The sequence below is a fragment of the Lithobates pipiens genome, unplaced genomic scaffold (genome assembly GCF_037356315.1).
Source record: "Lithobates pipiens isolate NorthernLeopardFrog02 unplaced genomic scaffold, aLitPip1_a1.2 Scaffold_18, whole genome shotgun sequence".
Classification (NCBI taxonomy): Eukaryota; Metazoa; Chordata; class Amphibia; order Anura; family Ranidae; genus Lithobates; species Lithobates pipiens.
In genome coordinates, this window is record NW_027507758.1 from 167,651,068 (window position 1) to 167,669,624 (window position 18,557).

The following is an 18,557-nucleotide window of genomic DNA, read 5'->3' on the forward strand; positions in this document are numbered from 1 at the left end:
TTGCACTAGTTTTATAATAAGTTATAGTGGTTGTAAAGGTAAAAGGTTTTTTACCTTAATGCATTCCTTTTCATGTAATCTTCCCCTAGCCCCTCCTGACATACTTACCTGAGCTCGATCTCAAATTAGAGTTGTGCCCATCTACAGCAACACTGCTCTCCCCTCTTCTCACAGGAGGCTCAGCAATAGCTGGAGCCAATCAAATTCTGTGATCAAAGAGTGAGGGATGAGAACGTCTATTGATACACACAGTACAGCTCCGGATTGAGCTCGCACAAGTGCCCCCATAGCCAGTGGCTATGGAGCCAGGTGCAGTCAGACAAGAGGAGGAGCCAAGAGCGCCAGCAGATGACCCCAAAAGAGGAGAATTGGGTCAGCTGGTAAGTATAGCATGCTTGTTGTTTTAGAAAAAAAGTTAAACCACTCACTTTAATTACCTAATATTATTATAGGGGGAAAATAAATAGCAATATTCAGGCTATTATAACCCATACACACTGGCAGTTTATCCGATACAGTATATGATAGACAGTTCTGGTGTCTAACAGGGAAGTAGAAGCTATTAATACATTTCATCCAAGTGTTTTTTTACAAGAAATACTTCATTTTCTGTATATACATAAACCAATATTTATTGTGTTTAGTTCAAGTAACCAAGTATCTTTGGAGAGAAAACTATTTTTTTGCAATGGATGGGTTTCTGATCTTTTGGAGTCCTGTAGTCTGTGTGCTTCATACAGCATCTGGACTTTATTGCACGATAGCCAAATGGGTCTTTGAGCTCTCAAGAAACAATGAGGCTGACTTAGAATAGGAGTTGTTAATTTTTCGCTTCAGTTAATATTCACATAACTTATTAAGTGAAGCCATTCCAAAGCCATCTAATAAATCAGCTCAACTGCCTTACAATAGGCAGCCATGGTTTGGCAGGAGACTTTTTGGACAAGATTGGAGAGGGATTAGACCACCCATGGTTTTATTTTTTCATTGTTGTCTGTACCCCTGTTAGGGAGATTACCCTCTCTATTTGTCCTGTTTACCATTACCATTGAAAGCTAAAGTAAATAAAAATCCCAAATTTGGGGTTTTCACCAGAACTGGAATTTTGAGGATATCTGCCAAAGAGGACAGTAGTTCTGGTTACACTGGTGACAGCCAGGGGTTTCCCCACTTTAGAGCAGGGGCCAGCAATCTGTAAATCTCAATTTACCAGTAGATCACAGACAGGTGACTGGTAGATCATGGTCTGGGATTGCTGACCTGCCATTCCAGAGCATCAAACAATGGGCAACGCAGAGGGACTGTAGTAGGGAGCAAGAGCTGCATAACCCGATGGCTCCTCTGTATTGACTATACAGAAGTAATTTGCAAGTCGCCGCTGAGGTCGCGGCAGGTCGCGGCGAGGCAAGTCGTGTCGCCTCGCATCGCCCTCTGTGTGAACCGAGCCTCACTGTATTGGGTCTTGATTGGCAGGCAGTAGCATGCACCAAAAGCTACAGGGGGCTTAATTCCTGCTGCAGCATGTGCACACCTTTGGCTGCTGCCTCAGCAGCTAAAGGGGGTAGGGAGTGGGGCAGTAAACTCAACTCAACTCAACAACGGGGTTTTACATGTAAATGAGCCCTAAGAGTGCTGCTGTCAAATGCAATGTAAGTGCTCATTCTCACATGCAGCAAGCACTGCTGCTACTCTAAAAAGTGATCTGAGTGTGTTTAACCACTTCCCGACCGCCGCACGACGATGTACGTCGACAGAATGGCACGGGCAGGCATAAGGGCTTACATGTACGTCCTTGCCTGCCCGCGGGTCGGGGGCCCGATCGGGCCCCCGCCCGGTGCCTGCGGCGGTCGGTATTCGTTCGGGAGCGATCCCGGACGAGGGGACGGCCATTCATTCATGGCCACCCCCTCGCGATCGCTCCCGACGAATGAAAATGCTCCGTGACATCACTTCCTCTCCTGTAATGTAAACACAGGAGAGGAAGTGATGTAATCTCTCCTCCGTGTCGGTATTTTTCGTTCCGACACCGAGGAGAGAGGATCGGTGAGTTGCACCAACACGACACTACACAGTAGAACATGCCAGGCACACTCACACCCCCCCGATCACCCCCCCAATTACCCCTGCCCCCCAGTCACAGTGACACCAATGTCATTTTTTTTTTTGCATTGGTGTCATTTGTGACTGTAATAACTGTTAGGGCAGTTAGGGTTAGCCCCCCTTTAGTTCTAATGTACCCCCCTAACCCCCCCAATAAAGGTTTAACCCCGTGATCACCCCCCGTCGCCAGTGTCACTAAGGCTGGGTTCACATTGCAGCGGTTTATGAGAACGAATGTGATTCGCATCGCACTGCAGTGCAAATCACATCCGATCTCTGTGCGATTCGAGTTCAGCCATACAGATAGTATGGCTGAATTCGCATCGCACCCGCCGCAAATTCGCACGGGACCCTTTTTTTGGCCCGCAGCAGAATCAGATCGCATGGGTGTTCACACCATGCGATCCGAGTTTGCAGATCGCACTGCGATATGCGAACTGATCTGGGGGTGTCATTAACATTTCACTGACACTCCCAGCAGTTCGCATAGGGCAGTGTGAACTGCCACCGGGAGGCATGCGATGCGGGAACCCGCCGCGGATTCGTGGCGTTCCCGCATCGCTCCAGTGTGAACCCAGCCTACTAAGCGATCGTTTTTCTGATCGCTGTATTAGTGTCACAGGTGACGCTAGTTAGGCAGGTAGGTATTTAGGTTCGCCGCAGCTTTTTATAGCGCCAGGGACCCCCATATACTACCGCATAAAGCCCCCTGATTGCCCCCTAGTTAACCCTTTCACCAGTGATCACCATATAACTGTTACAGGTGACGCTGGTAGGTTAGTTATTTTTTTATAGTTTCAGGGCACCCGCCATTTATTACCTAGTCTCACTAGTGTACCCCTAAATTTAGGGGTGTCTACTTTCCAAAATGGGGTCATTTGGGGGGGTTTGTGCCATCTTGGCATTTTATGGCCTTCAAAACTGTAACGCCCTTAGAAAGCCTGAAGGCGGTGCTTGGTTTCGGGGCCCCGTACGCGGCTAGGCTCCCAAAAAGTCCCACATATGTGGTATCCCCGAACTCAGGAGAAGCAGCAGAATTTATTTTGGGGTGTCATTTCACATATGCCCATGGCATGCGTGAGCAATATATCATTTAGTGACAACTTTGTGAAAAAAAAAAAAAAAAAAAAAAGTTTGTAATTTTCCCGCAACTTGTGGCAAAATATAAAATATTCCATGGACTCAACATGCCTCTCAGCAAATAGCTTGGGGTGTCTACTTTCTAAAATGGGGTCATTTGTGGGGGTTTTGTGCCATCTTGGCATTTTATGGCCTTCAAAACTGTAATAGGTAGTGAGGAGTGAAGTCAAATATTTACGCCCTTAGAAAACCTGAAGGCGGTTCTTGGTTTTCGGGGACCCGTACGCGACTAGACTCCCAAAAAGTCCCACATATGTGGTATTCCCGTACTCAGGAGAAGCAGCAGAATTTATTTTGGGGTGTCATTTCACATATGCCCATAGCATGTGTGAGCAATATATCATTTAGTGACAACTTTATGAAAAAAAAAAATAAAATATTAAAGTTTGTAATTTTCCCGCAACTTGTGGCAAAATATAAAATATTCCATGGACTCAAAATGCCTCTCAGCAAATAGCTTGGGGTGTCTACTTTCTAAAATGGGGTCATTTGTGGGGGTTTTGTGCCATCTTGGCATTTTATGGCCTTCAAAACTGTAATAGGTAGTGAGAAGTGAAATCAAAAATTTACGCCCTTAGAAAGCCTGAAGGCGGTGCTTGGTTTCGGGGCCCCGTACGCGGCTAGGCTCCCAAAAAGTCCCACATATGTGGTATCCCCGTACTCAGGAGAAGCAGCAGAATTTATTTTGGGGTGTCATTTCACATATGCCCATAGCATGTGTGAGCAATATATCATTTAGTGACAACTTTGTGTAAAAAAAAAAAAAATATTTTTTTTGTGTCATTATTCAATCGCTTGAGGCAAAAAAATAAAATATTCAATGGGCTCAACATGCCACTTATCAATTTCCTTAGGGTGTCTACTTTCCAAAATGGGGTCATTTGGGGGGGTTTTGTACTGCCCTGCCATTTTAGCACCTCAAGAAATTAGATAGGCAGTCGTAAACTAAAAGCTGCGTAAATTCCAGAAAACATACCTTAGTTTGTAGATGTGACAACTTTTGCGCAAACCAATAAATATACAATTATTGACTTTTTTTTACCAAAGACATGTGGCTGAATACATTTTGGCCTAAATGTATGACTAAAATTGAGTTTATTGGATTTTTCTAATAACAAAAAGTAGAAAATATCATTTTTTTTCAAAATTTTCGGTCTTTTTACGTTTATATCGCAAAAAATAAAAATCACAGAGGCAATCAAATACCATCAAAAGAAAGCTCTATTTGTGGGAAGAAAAGGACGCAAATTTTGTTTGGGTACAACATTGCATGACCGCGCAATTACCAGTTAAAGCAGCGCAGTGCCAAATTGTAAAAAGACCTCTGGTCATTTACCAGCAAAATGGTCCGGTCTGAAAGTGGTTAACAGGTGGTGAGGAGGTGATATGTTGCCTCCTCACCACTTGATTTAAACCCATGATTGCCATGCACCGCACGCAGTCGTGACACGGTGATACAGCAATTACAGGTTTAAAATTGGTGTGAGGAGCTTACACTGTGCCCGCTGATCTTTGACTTCTCCCATTAGGTGTCTCCGTCTCTTTAAGGTTGCCTACCCTTGCTTTAGAGGGATTTGCTCTCACTTCCTGTTTTGCCTATGGGACAAGAAGTGAAATCTGCATAATTGGACACAGATGTCAAAAATAAACTTTACGAGGTATATCTATCCAATGAAAAAAAAAGTTTGCCTTTTTTAGTTCTACATTAAAATAGAACTATATTTGTAACTCAAATTTGTAAAATTATAATATTGACATTAACAGATATCTTCACTTTCTACATGCTCCCTATTAATGTAGGATCTAGAGGGATCAATTAAGAAGATATCAGAATTTTTTTCTTTACCTCTCACTGAAGAGCAAGTTAAAATCATTGCTGATAAAGGAACATTTAAGTCTATGAAGGAAAATTCCAAAATCACACATGGTGAAATGGGCAAAGTCATATTCAGAAAAGGTAAGAAAATTTTATACCATGTAAGATATTTTAAATCAAGTGCAACTTTTACTTTGCAATGGTCATACAAATAGAGTTGTGAATCTCCCAAGCAGGATTGCCAACCTCCTGCAGCATTTTTTACTGATAAAACATGGAAAACTTAGCAGATATAGATATTCCAAACACTTGGTGTTAGCACTTCAATCATCTCAGCACCATGGTTGTTATGGTGTCAGGATGATTGAAGTGCATTATTTCTATTATTACATTGTAATATAAAATTAAATCATTCAACTCACCTTAATTCAGAATCAGTGGGAGGCCTGAGCGTGTCACTAGCCATGTCGCCTGCCACCAGATGCCGTCAGGTGTCCCCCGCGGAGTCCGTCCTTACATCAGGTGCCCCCAGCGGAGTCCCTCCTTACATGCAGCCTGTGTCGCATAAAATTCAGCCTGTGTCCCACCAAATGCAGCAGCCTGTGCCCCACCAAATGAGGCAGCCTGTGTCCCACCAAATGCAGCAGCCTGTGTCCCCACCAATTGCAGCAGCCTGTGTCACCACCAATTGCAGCAGCCTGTGTCGCCATCAAATTGCAGCAGCCTGTATCACCATCAAAATGCAGCAGCCTGTGTCACCACCAATTGCAGCAGCATGTGTCACCACCAATTGCAGTAGCCTGCCTGTGTCACCATCAAACCCCCCCTCCCACGTTACTTACCTTGCTGTGTGTTGTCCTCTCCAGTGGTGTCTCCTTCCACAGCGGAGATGGAGAGGTCCGCTCCTCTCATACTTCCTGTTTTCTCTCTCCTGGTCGCAATTGGAGAGAGAAAACAGGAAGTGACATCAAACTCAGATGTCAATCAAACCACCCGGCCGTAGTAATATATACTACGAGCGACGGGCGGAAGCTACTCTGTGCTTCAGAAAGCGCCGCAAGGCTGGCTAAACGCCTGTAAATGAAGCACCAGGCCTGCAATTTCATGATTGCATAGACGTGGTGCTTCCCATGAGTGCACTGTGTCCGGCGTCCCAACACAGTGCACTTAACCACTTTCAGACCGGACCATTTTGCTGGCTTAAGACCAGACCACTTTTTGCGATTTGGCATTGCGTCCCTTTAACTGACAATTTCGCGGTCGTGCGACGTGGCTCCCAAACAAAATTGACGTCCTTTTTTTCCTACAAATAGAGCTTTCTTTTGGTGGTATTTGATCACCCCTGCGGTTTTTATTTTTTGCGCTATAAACAAAAATAGAGCGACAATTTTGAAAAAAACGCATTCTTTTTTACTTTTTTTATAATAAATATCCCCCACAAATATATAAAAAAATTATTTTTTCCCTCAGTTTAGGCCGATACGTATTCTTCTACATATTTTTGGTAAAAAAATGGCAATAAGCGATTATTGATTGGTTTGCGCAAAAGTTATAGCGTTTACAAAAAAGGGGATAGTGTTATGGCATTTTTATTAATATATATTTTTTACTAGTAATGGTGGCAATCAGCGATTTTTATTGTGACTGCGAAATTATGGCGGATACATCAGACATTTTTGACACATTTTTGGGACCATTGTCATTTATACAGCAATCACTGCTATATAAATGCAGTGATTCCTGTGTAAATTACACTGGCAGTAAAGGGGTTAACCAGTGGGTGGCAGTGTAGGGGTTAAGTGTTCCTAGGGGCGTGTTACTAACTGTGGGGGGCTGGGCTTTGTTTTAGTGAACACTGATCTCTGCTCCAATCACATGGAGCAGAGATCAGCGTCACTTGTTGCTAGGCAGAACGGGGAGATGCTATTTACAATGGCATCTCCTCGTTCAGCCGCTGGACTCACATGCGCGCTCGCGATGGCAGGGCGGCATTTGAAACTGGACGTACCTGTACGCCAGTATGCCTGCCCGTGCCATTCTGCCGACGTACATCGGCGTGCGCCGTTCGGGAAGTGGTTAAGGACCTTTTTTTTTAAAGGGCCAGCATTAAAAAAAATGTTTTTGCTTTTTTGACATTTTTTTTTTGTGACTGCCTGGAGAGGGGACAGCGCCCAGGCTCCCCCTATGGGAGGGCTGCCACCGCTGGAAGTTGTAAAAAAGTCACAGATTTTTATAAACTGTCAGTAAACATACTGGACGGTTGGCAACTCTGCTCCCAAGTGGGGACACAGATAACAAGACGACCTTGACAGAATGTCTAACCCTATTTAAAATCTGTAACTCTGCACTACTTGTGCTTTCTGTCTTGCAGATGTTAGCTTATCGTCTTTGCATTTAAAAGCATCTGCATCACCTGACAAAATAAGTATATATATTGGACTATACACTATTACACTGCATTTTATACAAATTGACAATGAAATCCCCCATGATAAAAAAAAATTAAATAGGAAAACAGCAATGGCTCATTAACAGATTTTAGTATCTTGCACACAATAAGGCCTCATGCACACATGATATTTTTAGAGCTGTTTTTACCTGTGTCATGTTTTTTTGCAGCTTAAACACTTAAGCCCCGCACCATTTGGCTGGCCAAAGACCGGAGCACTTTTTGCGATTCAGCACTGCATCAATTTAACTGATAATTGCGTGGTCATGCGATGTGGCTCCCAAACAAAATTAATGTATTTTTTCCCCCACAAATAGAGCTTTCTTTTGGTGGTATTTGATCACCTCTGCGGTTTTTATTTTTTGCGCTATAAACAAAAAATAGCGTCAATTTTGAAAATCGCAATAAGCGTTTGATTGGTTTGCGCAAAATTTATAGCATCTACAAAATAGGGAATCATTTTATTGCATTTTATGGCATTTTTATTATAAATTTTTGGTGAGATTTTGGGACCATTCACATTTATACAGCAATCAGCGCAATTTAAAATGCATTGATTACTGTGTAAATGTGACTGGTAGTGAAGGGGTTAACCACTAGGTGGCGCTGTAGGGGTTAAGTGCATCCTAGTGAGTGATTCTAACTGTGGGGGGGAGGGGCTGTGTGTGACACGACACTGATCAAAGGGAGCTGTGATCAGTGTCATTAGGCAGAACGGGGGAAATGCTTGTTTACATTAGCATTTCCCTGTTCTTCCTCTCTGTGAGACAATTGCTGGTATCCCCGCAGACATCGAGTCCGTGGGACCCTCGATCACGCTCACGGAGCTCCCGGCAGGTGCACGTGAGCGCCGCTGGCAAGCCACCTCTTAAAGGGCAATGTACAGGTACGTGATTCTGCCTCTACGTTCCCTTCTGCGGCAGTTTATCTGTGTGAGGTGGTCGGGAAGGGGTTAAAAAATGCTTATCCATGTTATTCTATGGCCCCATGCACACACAGGCTTTTAGGAGCTGTAAGTTACATAGGCGTTTTCAAGCTGCAAAAAAACCCAGAGCTAGTGCGATCTGGAGCAGTGGCATTACAGCTGTAAAAACATCTGACACTGTTAAAGGTTGCTTAATGCTATATCCAGCATTTTTTTTTCACATGTTAAATCAATGGTTCCCTATGAGAGCCGTCTTAACTGATCCAACTTTCAGCCCATCGCATCATCATGATCTGAGTTGTGGTGCCACTTAGGTGCTCTGAGGATCTTGAAGGGGAACCCTATTGGCAAAATAAAAAATAAATAAATGGTGTCGTATCCCCCCGAGATCCATACCAGGCCCTTTGAGTCTGGTATGGATCTTGAAAGGGAAACCTACGCCAAAATGAAAAAAAAAAAGCAGCGTGGGGTGGCATCTCACGGTGATGCCATTGAATGGCCACTGCCCTTGGCTATATAGGAACCTGTAGAGAGTGGAGTTGGCACAGCGACGGGAGACAGCATTGGAGGAGGACTGGGTCAGTGGTGGAGAAGACAGCAGTGGCGTAGAAGACCAGAGGAATAACACCAAAGGAAGAAGGAGGAGGAAGAACACCGGAGGGAGAAAACCGGAGAGACAAGAACGGAGGAAGATTTTTAATAAAGGACTTGTGAAAACCATCTCTTGTTTATATTTACACTACACTGCCTTTTTTTGGGGTGAATGGGTACTCATGCTTATTCACATAGGGAGGGGGGCTTCCAGATTCCGATAAGTCCTCTGCCAGTAGACCCCCACAACCATGCCCAGGGTTGTCAGGAAGAGGCCCTTGATCCCATAAACATGGGGGGGGGGACATCAACCCTCATTAAAAAAATAATTCTAGTAAAAATAAATGCTTGTCTTTAACATGTATGTGAAAAATGTCAGAAATTACCTGGACAGCAAGTGGTTAAAGTTTACACAATCAAAATGCATTCTTTTTGACTGTATTACAGTTTCAAACCAATCAATAACTTGCTGTATTGCTGCATACTTAATGCATAGATGTGTATGTGAATTGTCTTTATTAACCTGTATGTAAGCTGTAACAATTAACTTTTATTTGCTCCCTTCAATATGCCTCCTTGGATATGTGACATGCATATCCTCGGAGCCAGAACAGGCATAATGCCCATTATTATGGGCATTTGTAGGTGGAACAGAACTCCTTTTAAGAAAAAAAAGTACTCTTCTGTGTATTTTGCAATGGTCTTATCTTCTTGTCCAGGTTACCTCTGTAAACTAAAGAACACTTCCATATTATGTTATCAAGGAGCTGAGGGGAGGGTGTTCTGTGGTCCCAATGCTGTTTCTGTCCTAGGGTGACAATGCTTCTTCTCCATAGATACAGAACAGTAAGTGAGGGCTATCACCATAGAGCAGGATGTGTGGCAGTACCACCAGCCAAAAAAAAAAGGAAAAAACACAGAAAAGGAAAACTAAAGTCAGCCACCACATCTAATGCCGCATACACATGATCGGAATTCCGGCCAGAAAAAGACCGATGAGAGCTTTTCATCGGAAAATGCGACCGTGTGTATGCTCCATCGGAATTTAGCTGTACGAATTTCCGCCAGCCAAAAATTGATAGCATGTTCTCAATTTTCCAGACGGAAAAACTTTCTATCGGTAATTCCGATCGTGTATATGCAATTCCAACACGCCAAAAATCACGCATGCTCAGATTCAACTACGAGACAGAAGCTATTGGCTACTGACTATTGAACTTCCTTTTTCTAGTCACGTCGTACGTGTTGTACGTCACAGCGTTCTAAATGATCTAAATGATCGATGTGACCGTGTGTAGGCAAGACAGCTTGAGCCGAATTCCGTCGGAATTCCTTCAGGAAAACCATCAGAGCTTTTTCCGACAAGAATTCTGATCGGCATAAGGACATTTAAGTTGCAGTATATACATTTTTGCTTTTGGGTTTAGATAAACTTTGGGGTTTGTAAGATGTATAGATCATGTTTTACAATACATATCTTTTGTTCCCTTTCCCCTAAATTTAACAGGTATATCAATACAGAATCTGGTACTCTGATTCTAAACATTTCACTCATGTAATGTAGCATTATTGTTCCTTTTTTTCCCCCAGGGGATGTTGGAGACTGGAAAAACTACTTTTCAGAAGCTCAAAGTCAAGAAATGGATGCAAAATTTGAAGCGTGCTTAGCAGGAACAAAGCTTGGAGAAGTCTTGAAGTACAATATTTATTGTGAATGGTGACAAGGCAGAACTATGTGGTATTTTTGGTTTTATATATGTATAATCCATATGTACACAAAATCAGTGTTGATGTCATTTTTTAAACTGGCCAGTCAAAGATTTTCTTCTAGCAATAAACACGAGTAAAGTCATAATAAATGATTCAGTTTTGTTGCCAACATTGTAATCACCTCCACACTCCTTTTCATGTCAGAGCTCCCTTGGTCACCAGCCAACCACTGAACTACATTGACTGGGCTCTTTTGAGCAAGTGGTGTACTTACTGTACATAGGAACCTTACCACTTTTTGAGTTTCCTCAACAGCTGGATGAGGCCTTCAATGGCTGCATACTCTTTCGTCTCTATGGATAAACAAAGCTGCTCTCCAGACAACTAAGCACCGGAATAGACATTGACATTTTCATAAGTCAGATCACAGTCTGGATAATGCGTTGTGTATCAACTTGTATGTTTAACCACTTGTTTACTGGGCACTTAAACCCCCCTCCTGCCCAGACCAATTTTCAGTTTTCGGTGCTCTCACACTTTGAATAACAATTACTCAGTCATGTAAAACTGTACCTAAATGAATTTTGTCCTTTTTTAATACAAAATAGAGGGTTTTTTTTGGTGGTATTTTTTGCGCTATAAATGAAAAAAAAAAACGCATGTTGCTGTGATACAATTTTGCAAATTATTAATTTTTCTTCATGAATTTTGGCCACAATTTATACTGCTACATATCTTTGGTAAAAATAACCCAAATTAGTGGATATTATTTGGTCTTTGTGAAAGTTAGAGATTCTACAAGCTGTGGTGCAAATCATAAAAAATTGATCACACCCGATGTACTGGTGGCCTCATTTCTTGCGACCCGAACAAGCCAGGAAAGTACAAATAACCCCCAAATTACCCCTTTTGGAAAGTAGACATTCCAAGGTATTTAGTAAGAGGCATGGTGAGGTTTTTAATGTTGCAATTTTTTCACACAATTCTTTGTCATTGTATTAGGTTATTTCTCTCACATGGCACGTGTATACCACAAATAACTCCCCAAAATACATTCTGCTACTCCTCCTGAGTATTACGATACCACATGTGTGGGAATTTTTCACAGCCTGGCCACATAGAAAGGCCCAACATACAGGGAGCACCATCACATGTTCTAGGAGCTTAAATTTCACATCTAACTTGTTGACTACCTATTACACTTTTGAAGGCCCTGGAGCACCAGGACAATGACACGTGACACTGACGTGGCACTGGTGACAGATGGCTCTGATACTTGGCACGTGACACTGATGACAGATGGCACTAATACGTGGCACTGATGACACATGACACTGATGACTGATGGCACTAATATGTGGCACTGATGACACGTGACACTGATGTGGCACTGATGACAGATGGCATTAATATGTGACACTGATGATAGATGGCACTAATACATGGCACTGATGACAGACGGCACTAATAGGTGGCACTGATGACACAAGACACTGATGACAGATGGCACTGATATGTGGCACTGATGACATGTGACACTGACAGGTGGCACTGATGACAGATGGCACTGATACGTGGCACTGATGACACGTGACACTGATAACAGATGGCACATGACACTAACGGGTGGCACTGGGGACAGGTGGTACTGGAGACAGGTGGCACTGGCCATTTATCACGATCTGTGATTGGTTGTGTCCAAGGGACATGGCCAACACAGAACTTCCCCTCTGCACGCACGCAGCGTGGTGCAGAGGGGAAGTAAACAGGAGGACGTTCGGGCACGCCCTCCCGGCAATTGACGTCCGCGCTGTAGATGTCTTTTGTCTATAGCACGGGCACGAAGTGGTTAATTTAACCCCTTATTGCCTCTTTAAGGGTTTATACCGGGGTGATGCCTGCAGCTGCAAGCATCACCCCGGTACAATTTTTTAGAGCTGGGGGTCGGCTCTTTAGGGATAACAACCGATGTGGCTAAAAGCCGCTTGGTTGTTATACCAAAGGAGTGGGAGAGGACATCCCCCCCACCGCCACCGGGAGGGGACATCCCCTCCTGCCACCTTCAGCCACTCTTCTCGGGCCTCCCGCCCTACCAGAAGACCCGATCCATGATCCAGCACTTCCTCTGCTTAGGCTGAGACTGGAACAAAGCCAGAAATGGCTTAGTTTCCTATGTGAAGACACGGAAGCGACGTCACAATGTCACTTCCGGTTTACTCGGCTTCCAATTGCTCTGATTTTTTTTTAAATTACAGTATTCAGAATCTCAGTTTTTGGCGATCTGAATACTTTGAAGTGCAAAGGAGGGATTTGGGGTCTTTTAGACCCCCGAACCTGTCACTACCTATTACTGTCACAAGGGAAGTTTACATTCCTTGTGACAGCAGTATAAGTGATCAGAATTATTATTATTTTTTTTTTAAATGACAATGAAAAACAATAAAAATAAATAAGAAAAAAAATACATTTTTAAAGTGCCCCTGTCACCGCGAGCGAGTGACTTCAAAGGCTTTGCCTTAATAGGAGATGAATTGGGGACAGTGGAAGAAGAGGAGGCTCAGAGAAGACAGGACCAAACAGCCTTTTTACACAATGCAGAGGATTAACCCCTTAGGTTTCACAGTGAGTATAATAAGCATGCTTTACTGCATATACCGACTGATTTTACTGTTGTGGGTTTTAAATTCCGAAAGTAATCAAAAGTATTTATTCAATCTGAGCTGTCTTAGGAAATTTTGCAGCATGGCACTGTCACAAACACAACGAGTTTGTCAATTTGTGGTTAACAGAATGGGGGGTTCTTGCTAGCAGCAAAAAGGGTGGGCTGAATATTTGTAGAGTCAGCTGGATCAGTGTGAACTACATGAAATAATGACAATATGCAGGCTGCACCCGCCACTACTACAGGAGCGGGATGTGTGGTCACTTATGAAAGTTCTAGTGGAAGAACGAAGATGCACTGAAGAAGCAGAAAAAGGTGTATCCTTGCAGCTAGAAGCTGAATTTTGCAGAATAAAGCCTCATATTGTTTCAATGTAAATTCACTTTGGATGCCTTCAATATTTCCCACCTTTTTCTGTTGCAATGAGAGTTCAAAAGCATGGCTATTCAATAGTTCTTTCTATTCTCTTTCCTAATTTTCATTGTGCAACCACACTTTAATACTATTCAGTGCCTGATCTAAAAAGCGTGTTATTCACAGTACTTGATTGCAAAATGTCTGCATCCTGCACATTGCATATGGGAAAGGCAAAAGGGAAGCATCATTCCTAAGCTGCTGGGCTTGTAATAACTTCTCCTGCAAGATGGAAATGACAAAACTAGTAAATCTAGTTTGTTCCCATCTGCATCATCTTACATGACTTCTGATCCATACAAATCTCTAGCAGCAATTAAAGAGGTATTAAACCCAAAATCAAAAATGTAATATATTGCTGCTAACCAATCATTGGATGTGGTGGCTGCATTCGTTTTCCTTTTTAGGCTTCACCTGGTGATCTGGCCAGTAACACACCTCCTGTATTAAAGTGAAGGAGCACAGGGGCACCTTTGGACGGCAGCATTGTTAATCTGGGGGGAGTGTTAGGCCGCGTACACACGGGCGGACTGTCTGCCCAACTTAGTCCGCCGAAACACATTTCAGCGGACAGTCCGCTCGTGTGTGGGCTTCAGCTGACTTTTTCAGCGGACAGTCTGGCGGACTAAGTCTTACGGAATTTCCGTAAGATTGTCCATCCAAACTTGGTTTCAGCGGACAATCCGCCCGTGTGTGTGCCAGTCCGCTCATTTCGAGCGGCTATCCAGGTAGGCGGGGCCCGCGACGGAGACGTCGCGGGCCCCGCCGCCTGGTATGGACTTAAAGGGGAACCCCAACGCCGAAAAAAATCGGCGTGGGGTTCCCCCCCAAGTCCACAACAGACCCTTGTCCGAGCACGCTACCCGGCCGGCCAGGAAAGGGGGGGGCGAGCGAGCGCCCTCCCCCCACCCTGAGCCGTACCAGGCCGCGTGCCCTCAACATGGGGGGTGCCTTGGGGGAAGGGGGGGCCGCGCGGCCCCCCCACCCCAAAGCACCTTGTCCCCATATTGATGAGGACAAGGGCCTCTTCTCGACAACCCTGGCCGTTGGTTGTCAGAAGACCGGGCCACTGCCTGTAAAAGAGCTATAAGAAGGCGCGGTGGCCCGGCAGAAGAACCGAAGAGGGGGACAAGACCCCCGAAGTCGGAAGAAGAGGCCGGCGGCGAGGAAGAAAGCCGGGCTCCTCCGCTAGCAAAAGAGCTACAAGAAGATAGCGGAGGAGTCCGGCGAGAAGACCCCCGAAGACGGAAGACCCCCGGAGCTGTGCAATAAAATATTTTATCTCGTGTGTTGTGGTTTTTTTTTGGTACTTTTATTTTACAGGTGAATGGGTAGGGTTACATTGTACCCCATACTCATTCACATAGGGTGGGGGGCCGGTATCCAGGGGCCCCCTTATTAAAGGGGGCTCCCGGATTCCGATAAGCCCCCCGCCCGCAGACCCCGACAACAAGGTGCTTTGGGGTGGGGGGGCCGCGCGGCCCCCCCTTCCCCAAGGCACCCCCCATGTTGAGGGCACGCGGCCTGGTACGGCTCAGGGTGGGGGGGCGCTCGCTCGCCCCCCTTTCCTGGCCGGCCGGGTAGCGTGCTCGGACAAGGGTCTGTTGTGGACTTGGGGGGGACCCCCACGCCGATTTTTTTCGGCGTTGGGGTTCCCCTTTAAGTCCATACCAGGCAGCGGGGCCAGCGACGTCTCCTTCGCGGGCCCCGCCTACCTGGATACCCGCTCGAAATGAGCGGACTTTCCTCCGCGTGTGTGGGCGAGTCCGTTCATTTCAAAAGTAAGGGCGGATTGTATGGCGAACTTAGTCCGCCGTATTAGTCCGCTCAAAAAGTGCTGTGTGTGGGCAAGTCCGTTCATTGAAAAGTTGAACAGACTGTCTGTCGGATTGTCTGACGAACTTAGTTGGGCAGACAATCCGCCCGTGTGTACGCGGCCTTAGATGTACTAGCAGATTTTGATACACTAAAAAAATGAAGCTGAACTCCAGCTAAAACTTTCACATTCACATACATGAAATACCTGTCAGCAATGTCCCATCTGCAGCAGTTATTATCCCCTCTTTACTCTTTCACAGGCTTGACTGAGAGCAGTGGGAGCTATTGGCTCCTGTTGGTGTCAATAAAATCCTGTGACAAAGGATCAGGGGGAGGGGTCGAGCCTTACTGTGTCTATGGACGCACACAGTCTGGCTCAGGAGCACACCTGTACGAATGCCCCATAGCAAGTTATTTTCTGTTGGGGCACCCACAGAAGAGGAGGAAAGAAGAGCACTTGTGTGAGACACCAGAGCAGGTAAGTAAAACATCTATTTTATTTTAGGGAAAATAAAACGAAGGTTTACAACCGCTTTAAGTCCAAAAAAACATGAAATGAACTTAAGCATCAAAAAGAGTTTAGAGGGAATATGCCATTTGTGACCTCTTCTGAAATGTTATCTGCCTGGTTGTCATGCTGACTGTTCAGCTTTAAATGAAGAAATGGCTGCACACCACGTCTAGTCCCAAAGTTCTTTATTGGAATTCTCAATGTGACACATATAGAACACTGGGGGTTATTTATGAAAGGCAAATCCACTTTGTACTACATTTGAAATTGAAAGTGCACTTGGAAGTGCAGTCGCTCTAAATCTAAGGGGTAGATCTGAAATAAGGGGAAACTCTGCTGACATTAACATCCAATCATGTGCAAGCTAAAATGCTATTTTTTATTTTCCTTGCGTGTCCCCTCGGATCTACAGAGACTTTACTTCCAAGTGCACTTGCAGAGCAAAGTGGATTACCATTTAGTAAATAACCCCCACTGTGTCCTGTATGTGTCACGTTGGGAATTCTAATAAAGGACTTTGGGACTAACCGTGGTGTGCAGCCATTTCTTCATTCATTGCAACATACAGAGGAGAGACAGGGTGGGCACCCACGTGCAGTGTCCATTAGGATTCTTTATCTCACCTGGTGTGGTGGGTTGTCTTCATCCATATTGGCTGTTCATCTTCAAAACCTTGAATCACTGATCTGGAACCAGGGTTTTTTTTTTCTCAGAGAATAGGTATAGGAACTCAATATTACAACCACTTTAAGGGGTGCACTAGATAGAGCGTGCAGAATGGAGGTGCTACATACAGAGTGTAGAGTTGAGGGATGTGCTGCACACAGAATGCAGAATTCAGGGGTGTGCTACACACAGAGTGCAGGGTTGAAGGGTGCACTACATACAGAGTGCAGGGTCCAGGGGGGTGCTACATACAGAGTGCAGGGTTCAGGGGGGTGCTACATACAGAGTGCAGAGATAAGGGTGCACTACATACAGAGTGAAGGGTTCAGCTCCCTTCCACCACTCCTTTCCTCTGTATTCCCATCTACCCACCCATCCACCCCTCCCCAGCTCTGACGCCTGTACACCCCTCCACTGCCCTCATTTTCTCCCACCCCCTCCTTAAATGCTCCATAATCCTCCACATGTCTTACTATTGCTACTGTATTAATGTGAATCACCTGGTCAGCTCTAGTACCTCCCCGCACACTGGCAGCGCTGCCTCTCTGCAGCCAGATCATCTGGGGGGAGGGGGGGAGCATCAGCATCTGACACCAGGATCACAAAAGGTGCAGCCTACCTCCTGAGGCCCCCCTTCCGCCCATGACCGCAGTGTACCTGGGGAGCCTACATCTCCATTGTCTGAGATGAGATCTGTGGGAGCTGCTGGGATACAAGCTGTCACTTGTAAACGCAGATGCCTGGATTCTGTGTTTACAAGGGACAGTGGTAAGCAGGGAGCAGAGCCATAGGTGGTGGAAAAAAAATCCCCGCATGGAACCAATATGAAGATATGGACTCCTGAAATTGCGCTGTGATCAGTGAAAATACTGAAACCAGCAGACCAGCATTGCAGGCAGACAACTAGAAATTTTTTGGAAGGAAGTTAGCACCAACAGTACCTGCATTGTTTGCATGACTGGCTCCCCAGCCCCACCCCTGTTTTTGTGCCTCTTATGTGCTTTCTGGAATGTTCGCTTACTCTCTAACAAACTTACCTCTGTTAGTGACCTTTTTCCCTCCAACTTCCTCAACCTACTTTTACTAAAACCTGGCTCCAGAAATCCAACTCGTCCTCTCTGGCTGTCCTCTCCTCTCCCATGGTGGGTTCCACTGGACTCACTCACCTAGACCCATTGGATTTAAAGGAGGGGGAGTTTTACTTCTTTACCCAAAAGCAGCTTCCAGGTTCTTCCTACATCTCCCTCTCTGTCCCCTTGCTCTTTGGAAGTTCACCATATTCGTCTTTTTTTGTCCTGTTTGTTAGAGGATTGCAGTCGTTTATCGGCCTCCAAAATACCAGGTCAAACACCACACTCAATACTTTCCTCATATGAACCTGCTACCACTGAGGAAGTTGCCAAACTCCTTTTCTGAGGCTCACCTCACCACCTGTCCCCTCACAACTACCATGGCCCCTTTTTGGCTCTATCCTACACTGTAATGCACATTTTCAATCTCTCCCTCTGGAACCCCCCCCCCCCTCCCAAACATGCACTGGTTACCCCCCTACTCAAAAAACCTTGGACCCCATCTGCTTGAGCAACTTCAGACCTATCTCTCTGCCCTCTACTAAAACTCACTAATGACCTACTAAGTGCTAGAACCAATGGCCATTACTCCATACTCATTCTCTTAGACCCTTCTTATGCCATTGACACAGCCGACCGCTTGTACCTCCTCAATAGACTCCAATCCCTTGGTTTCCATGACTCT

The 18,557-nt window shown here is 45.0% G+C and overlaps 1 protein-coding gene across 1 annotated transcript in view; it reads left to right on the forward strand.

Moving 5' to 3' along the window:
* Nucleotides 1-10,880, forward strand: part of LOC143987550 (sulfotransferase 6B1-like) — a 49,761-nt gene extending 38,881 nt beyond the window's left edge. The window contains exons 6-7 of the mRNA XM_077486353.1: nt 5,041-5,197; nt 10,612-10,880. Of these exons, the coding sequence (XP_077342479.1) occupies nt 5,041-5,197; nt 10,612-10,742 (288 nt within the window). The 3' untranslated portion in view covers nt 10,743-10,880. The remainder of the gene's footprint in view (nt 1-5,040; nt 5,198-10,611) is intronic.
* The last annotated feature ends 7,677 nt before the right edge of the window (nt 10,881-18,557 follow it).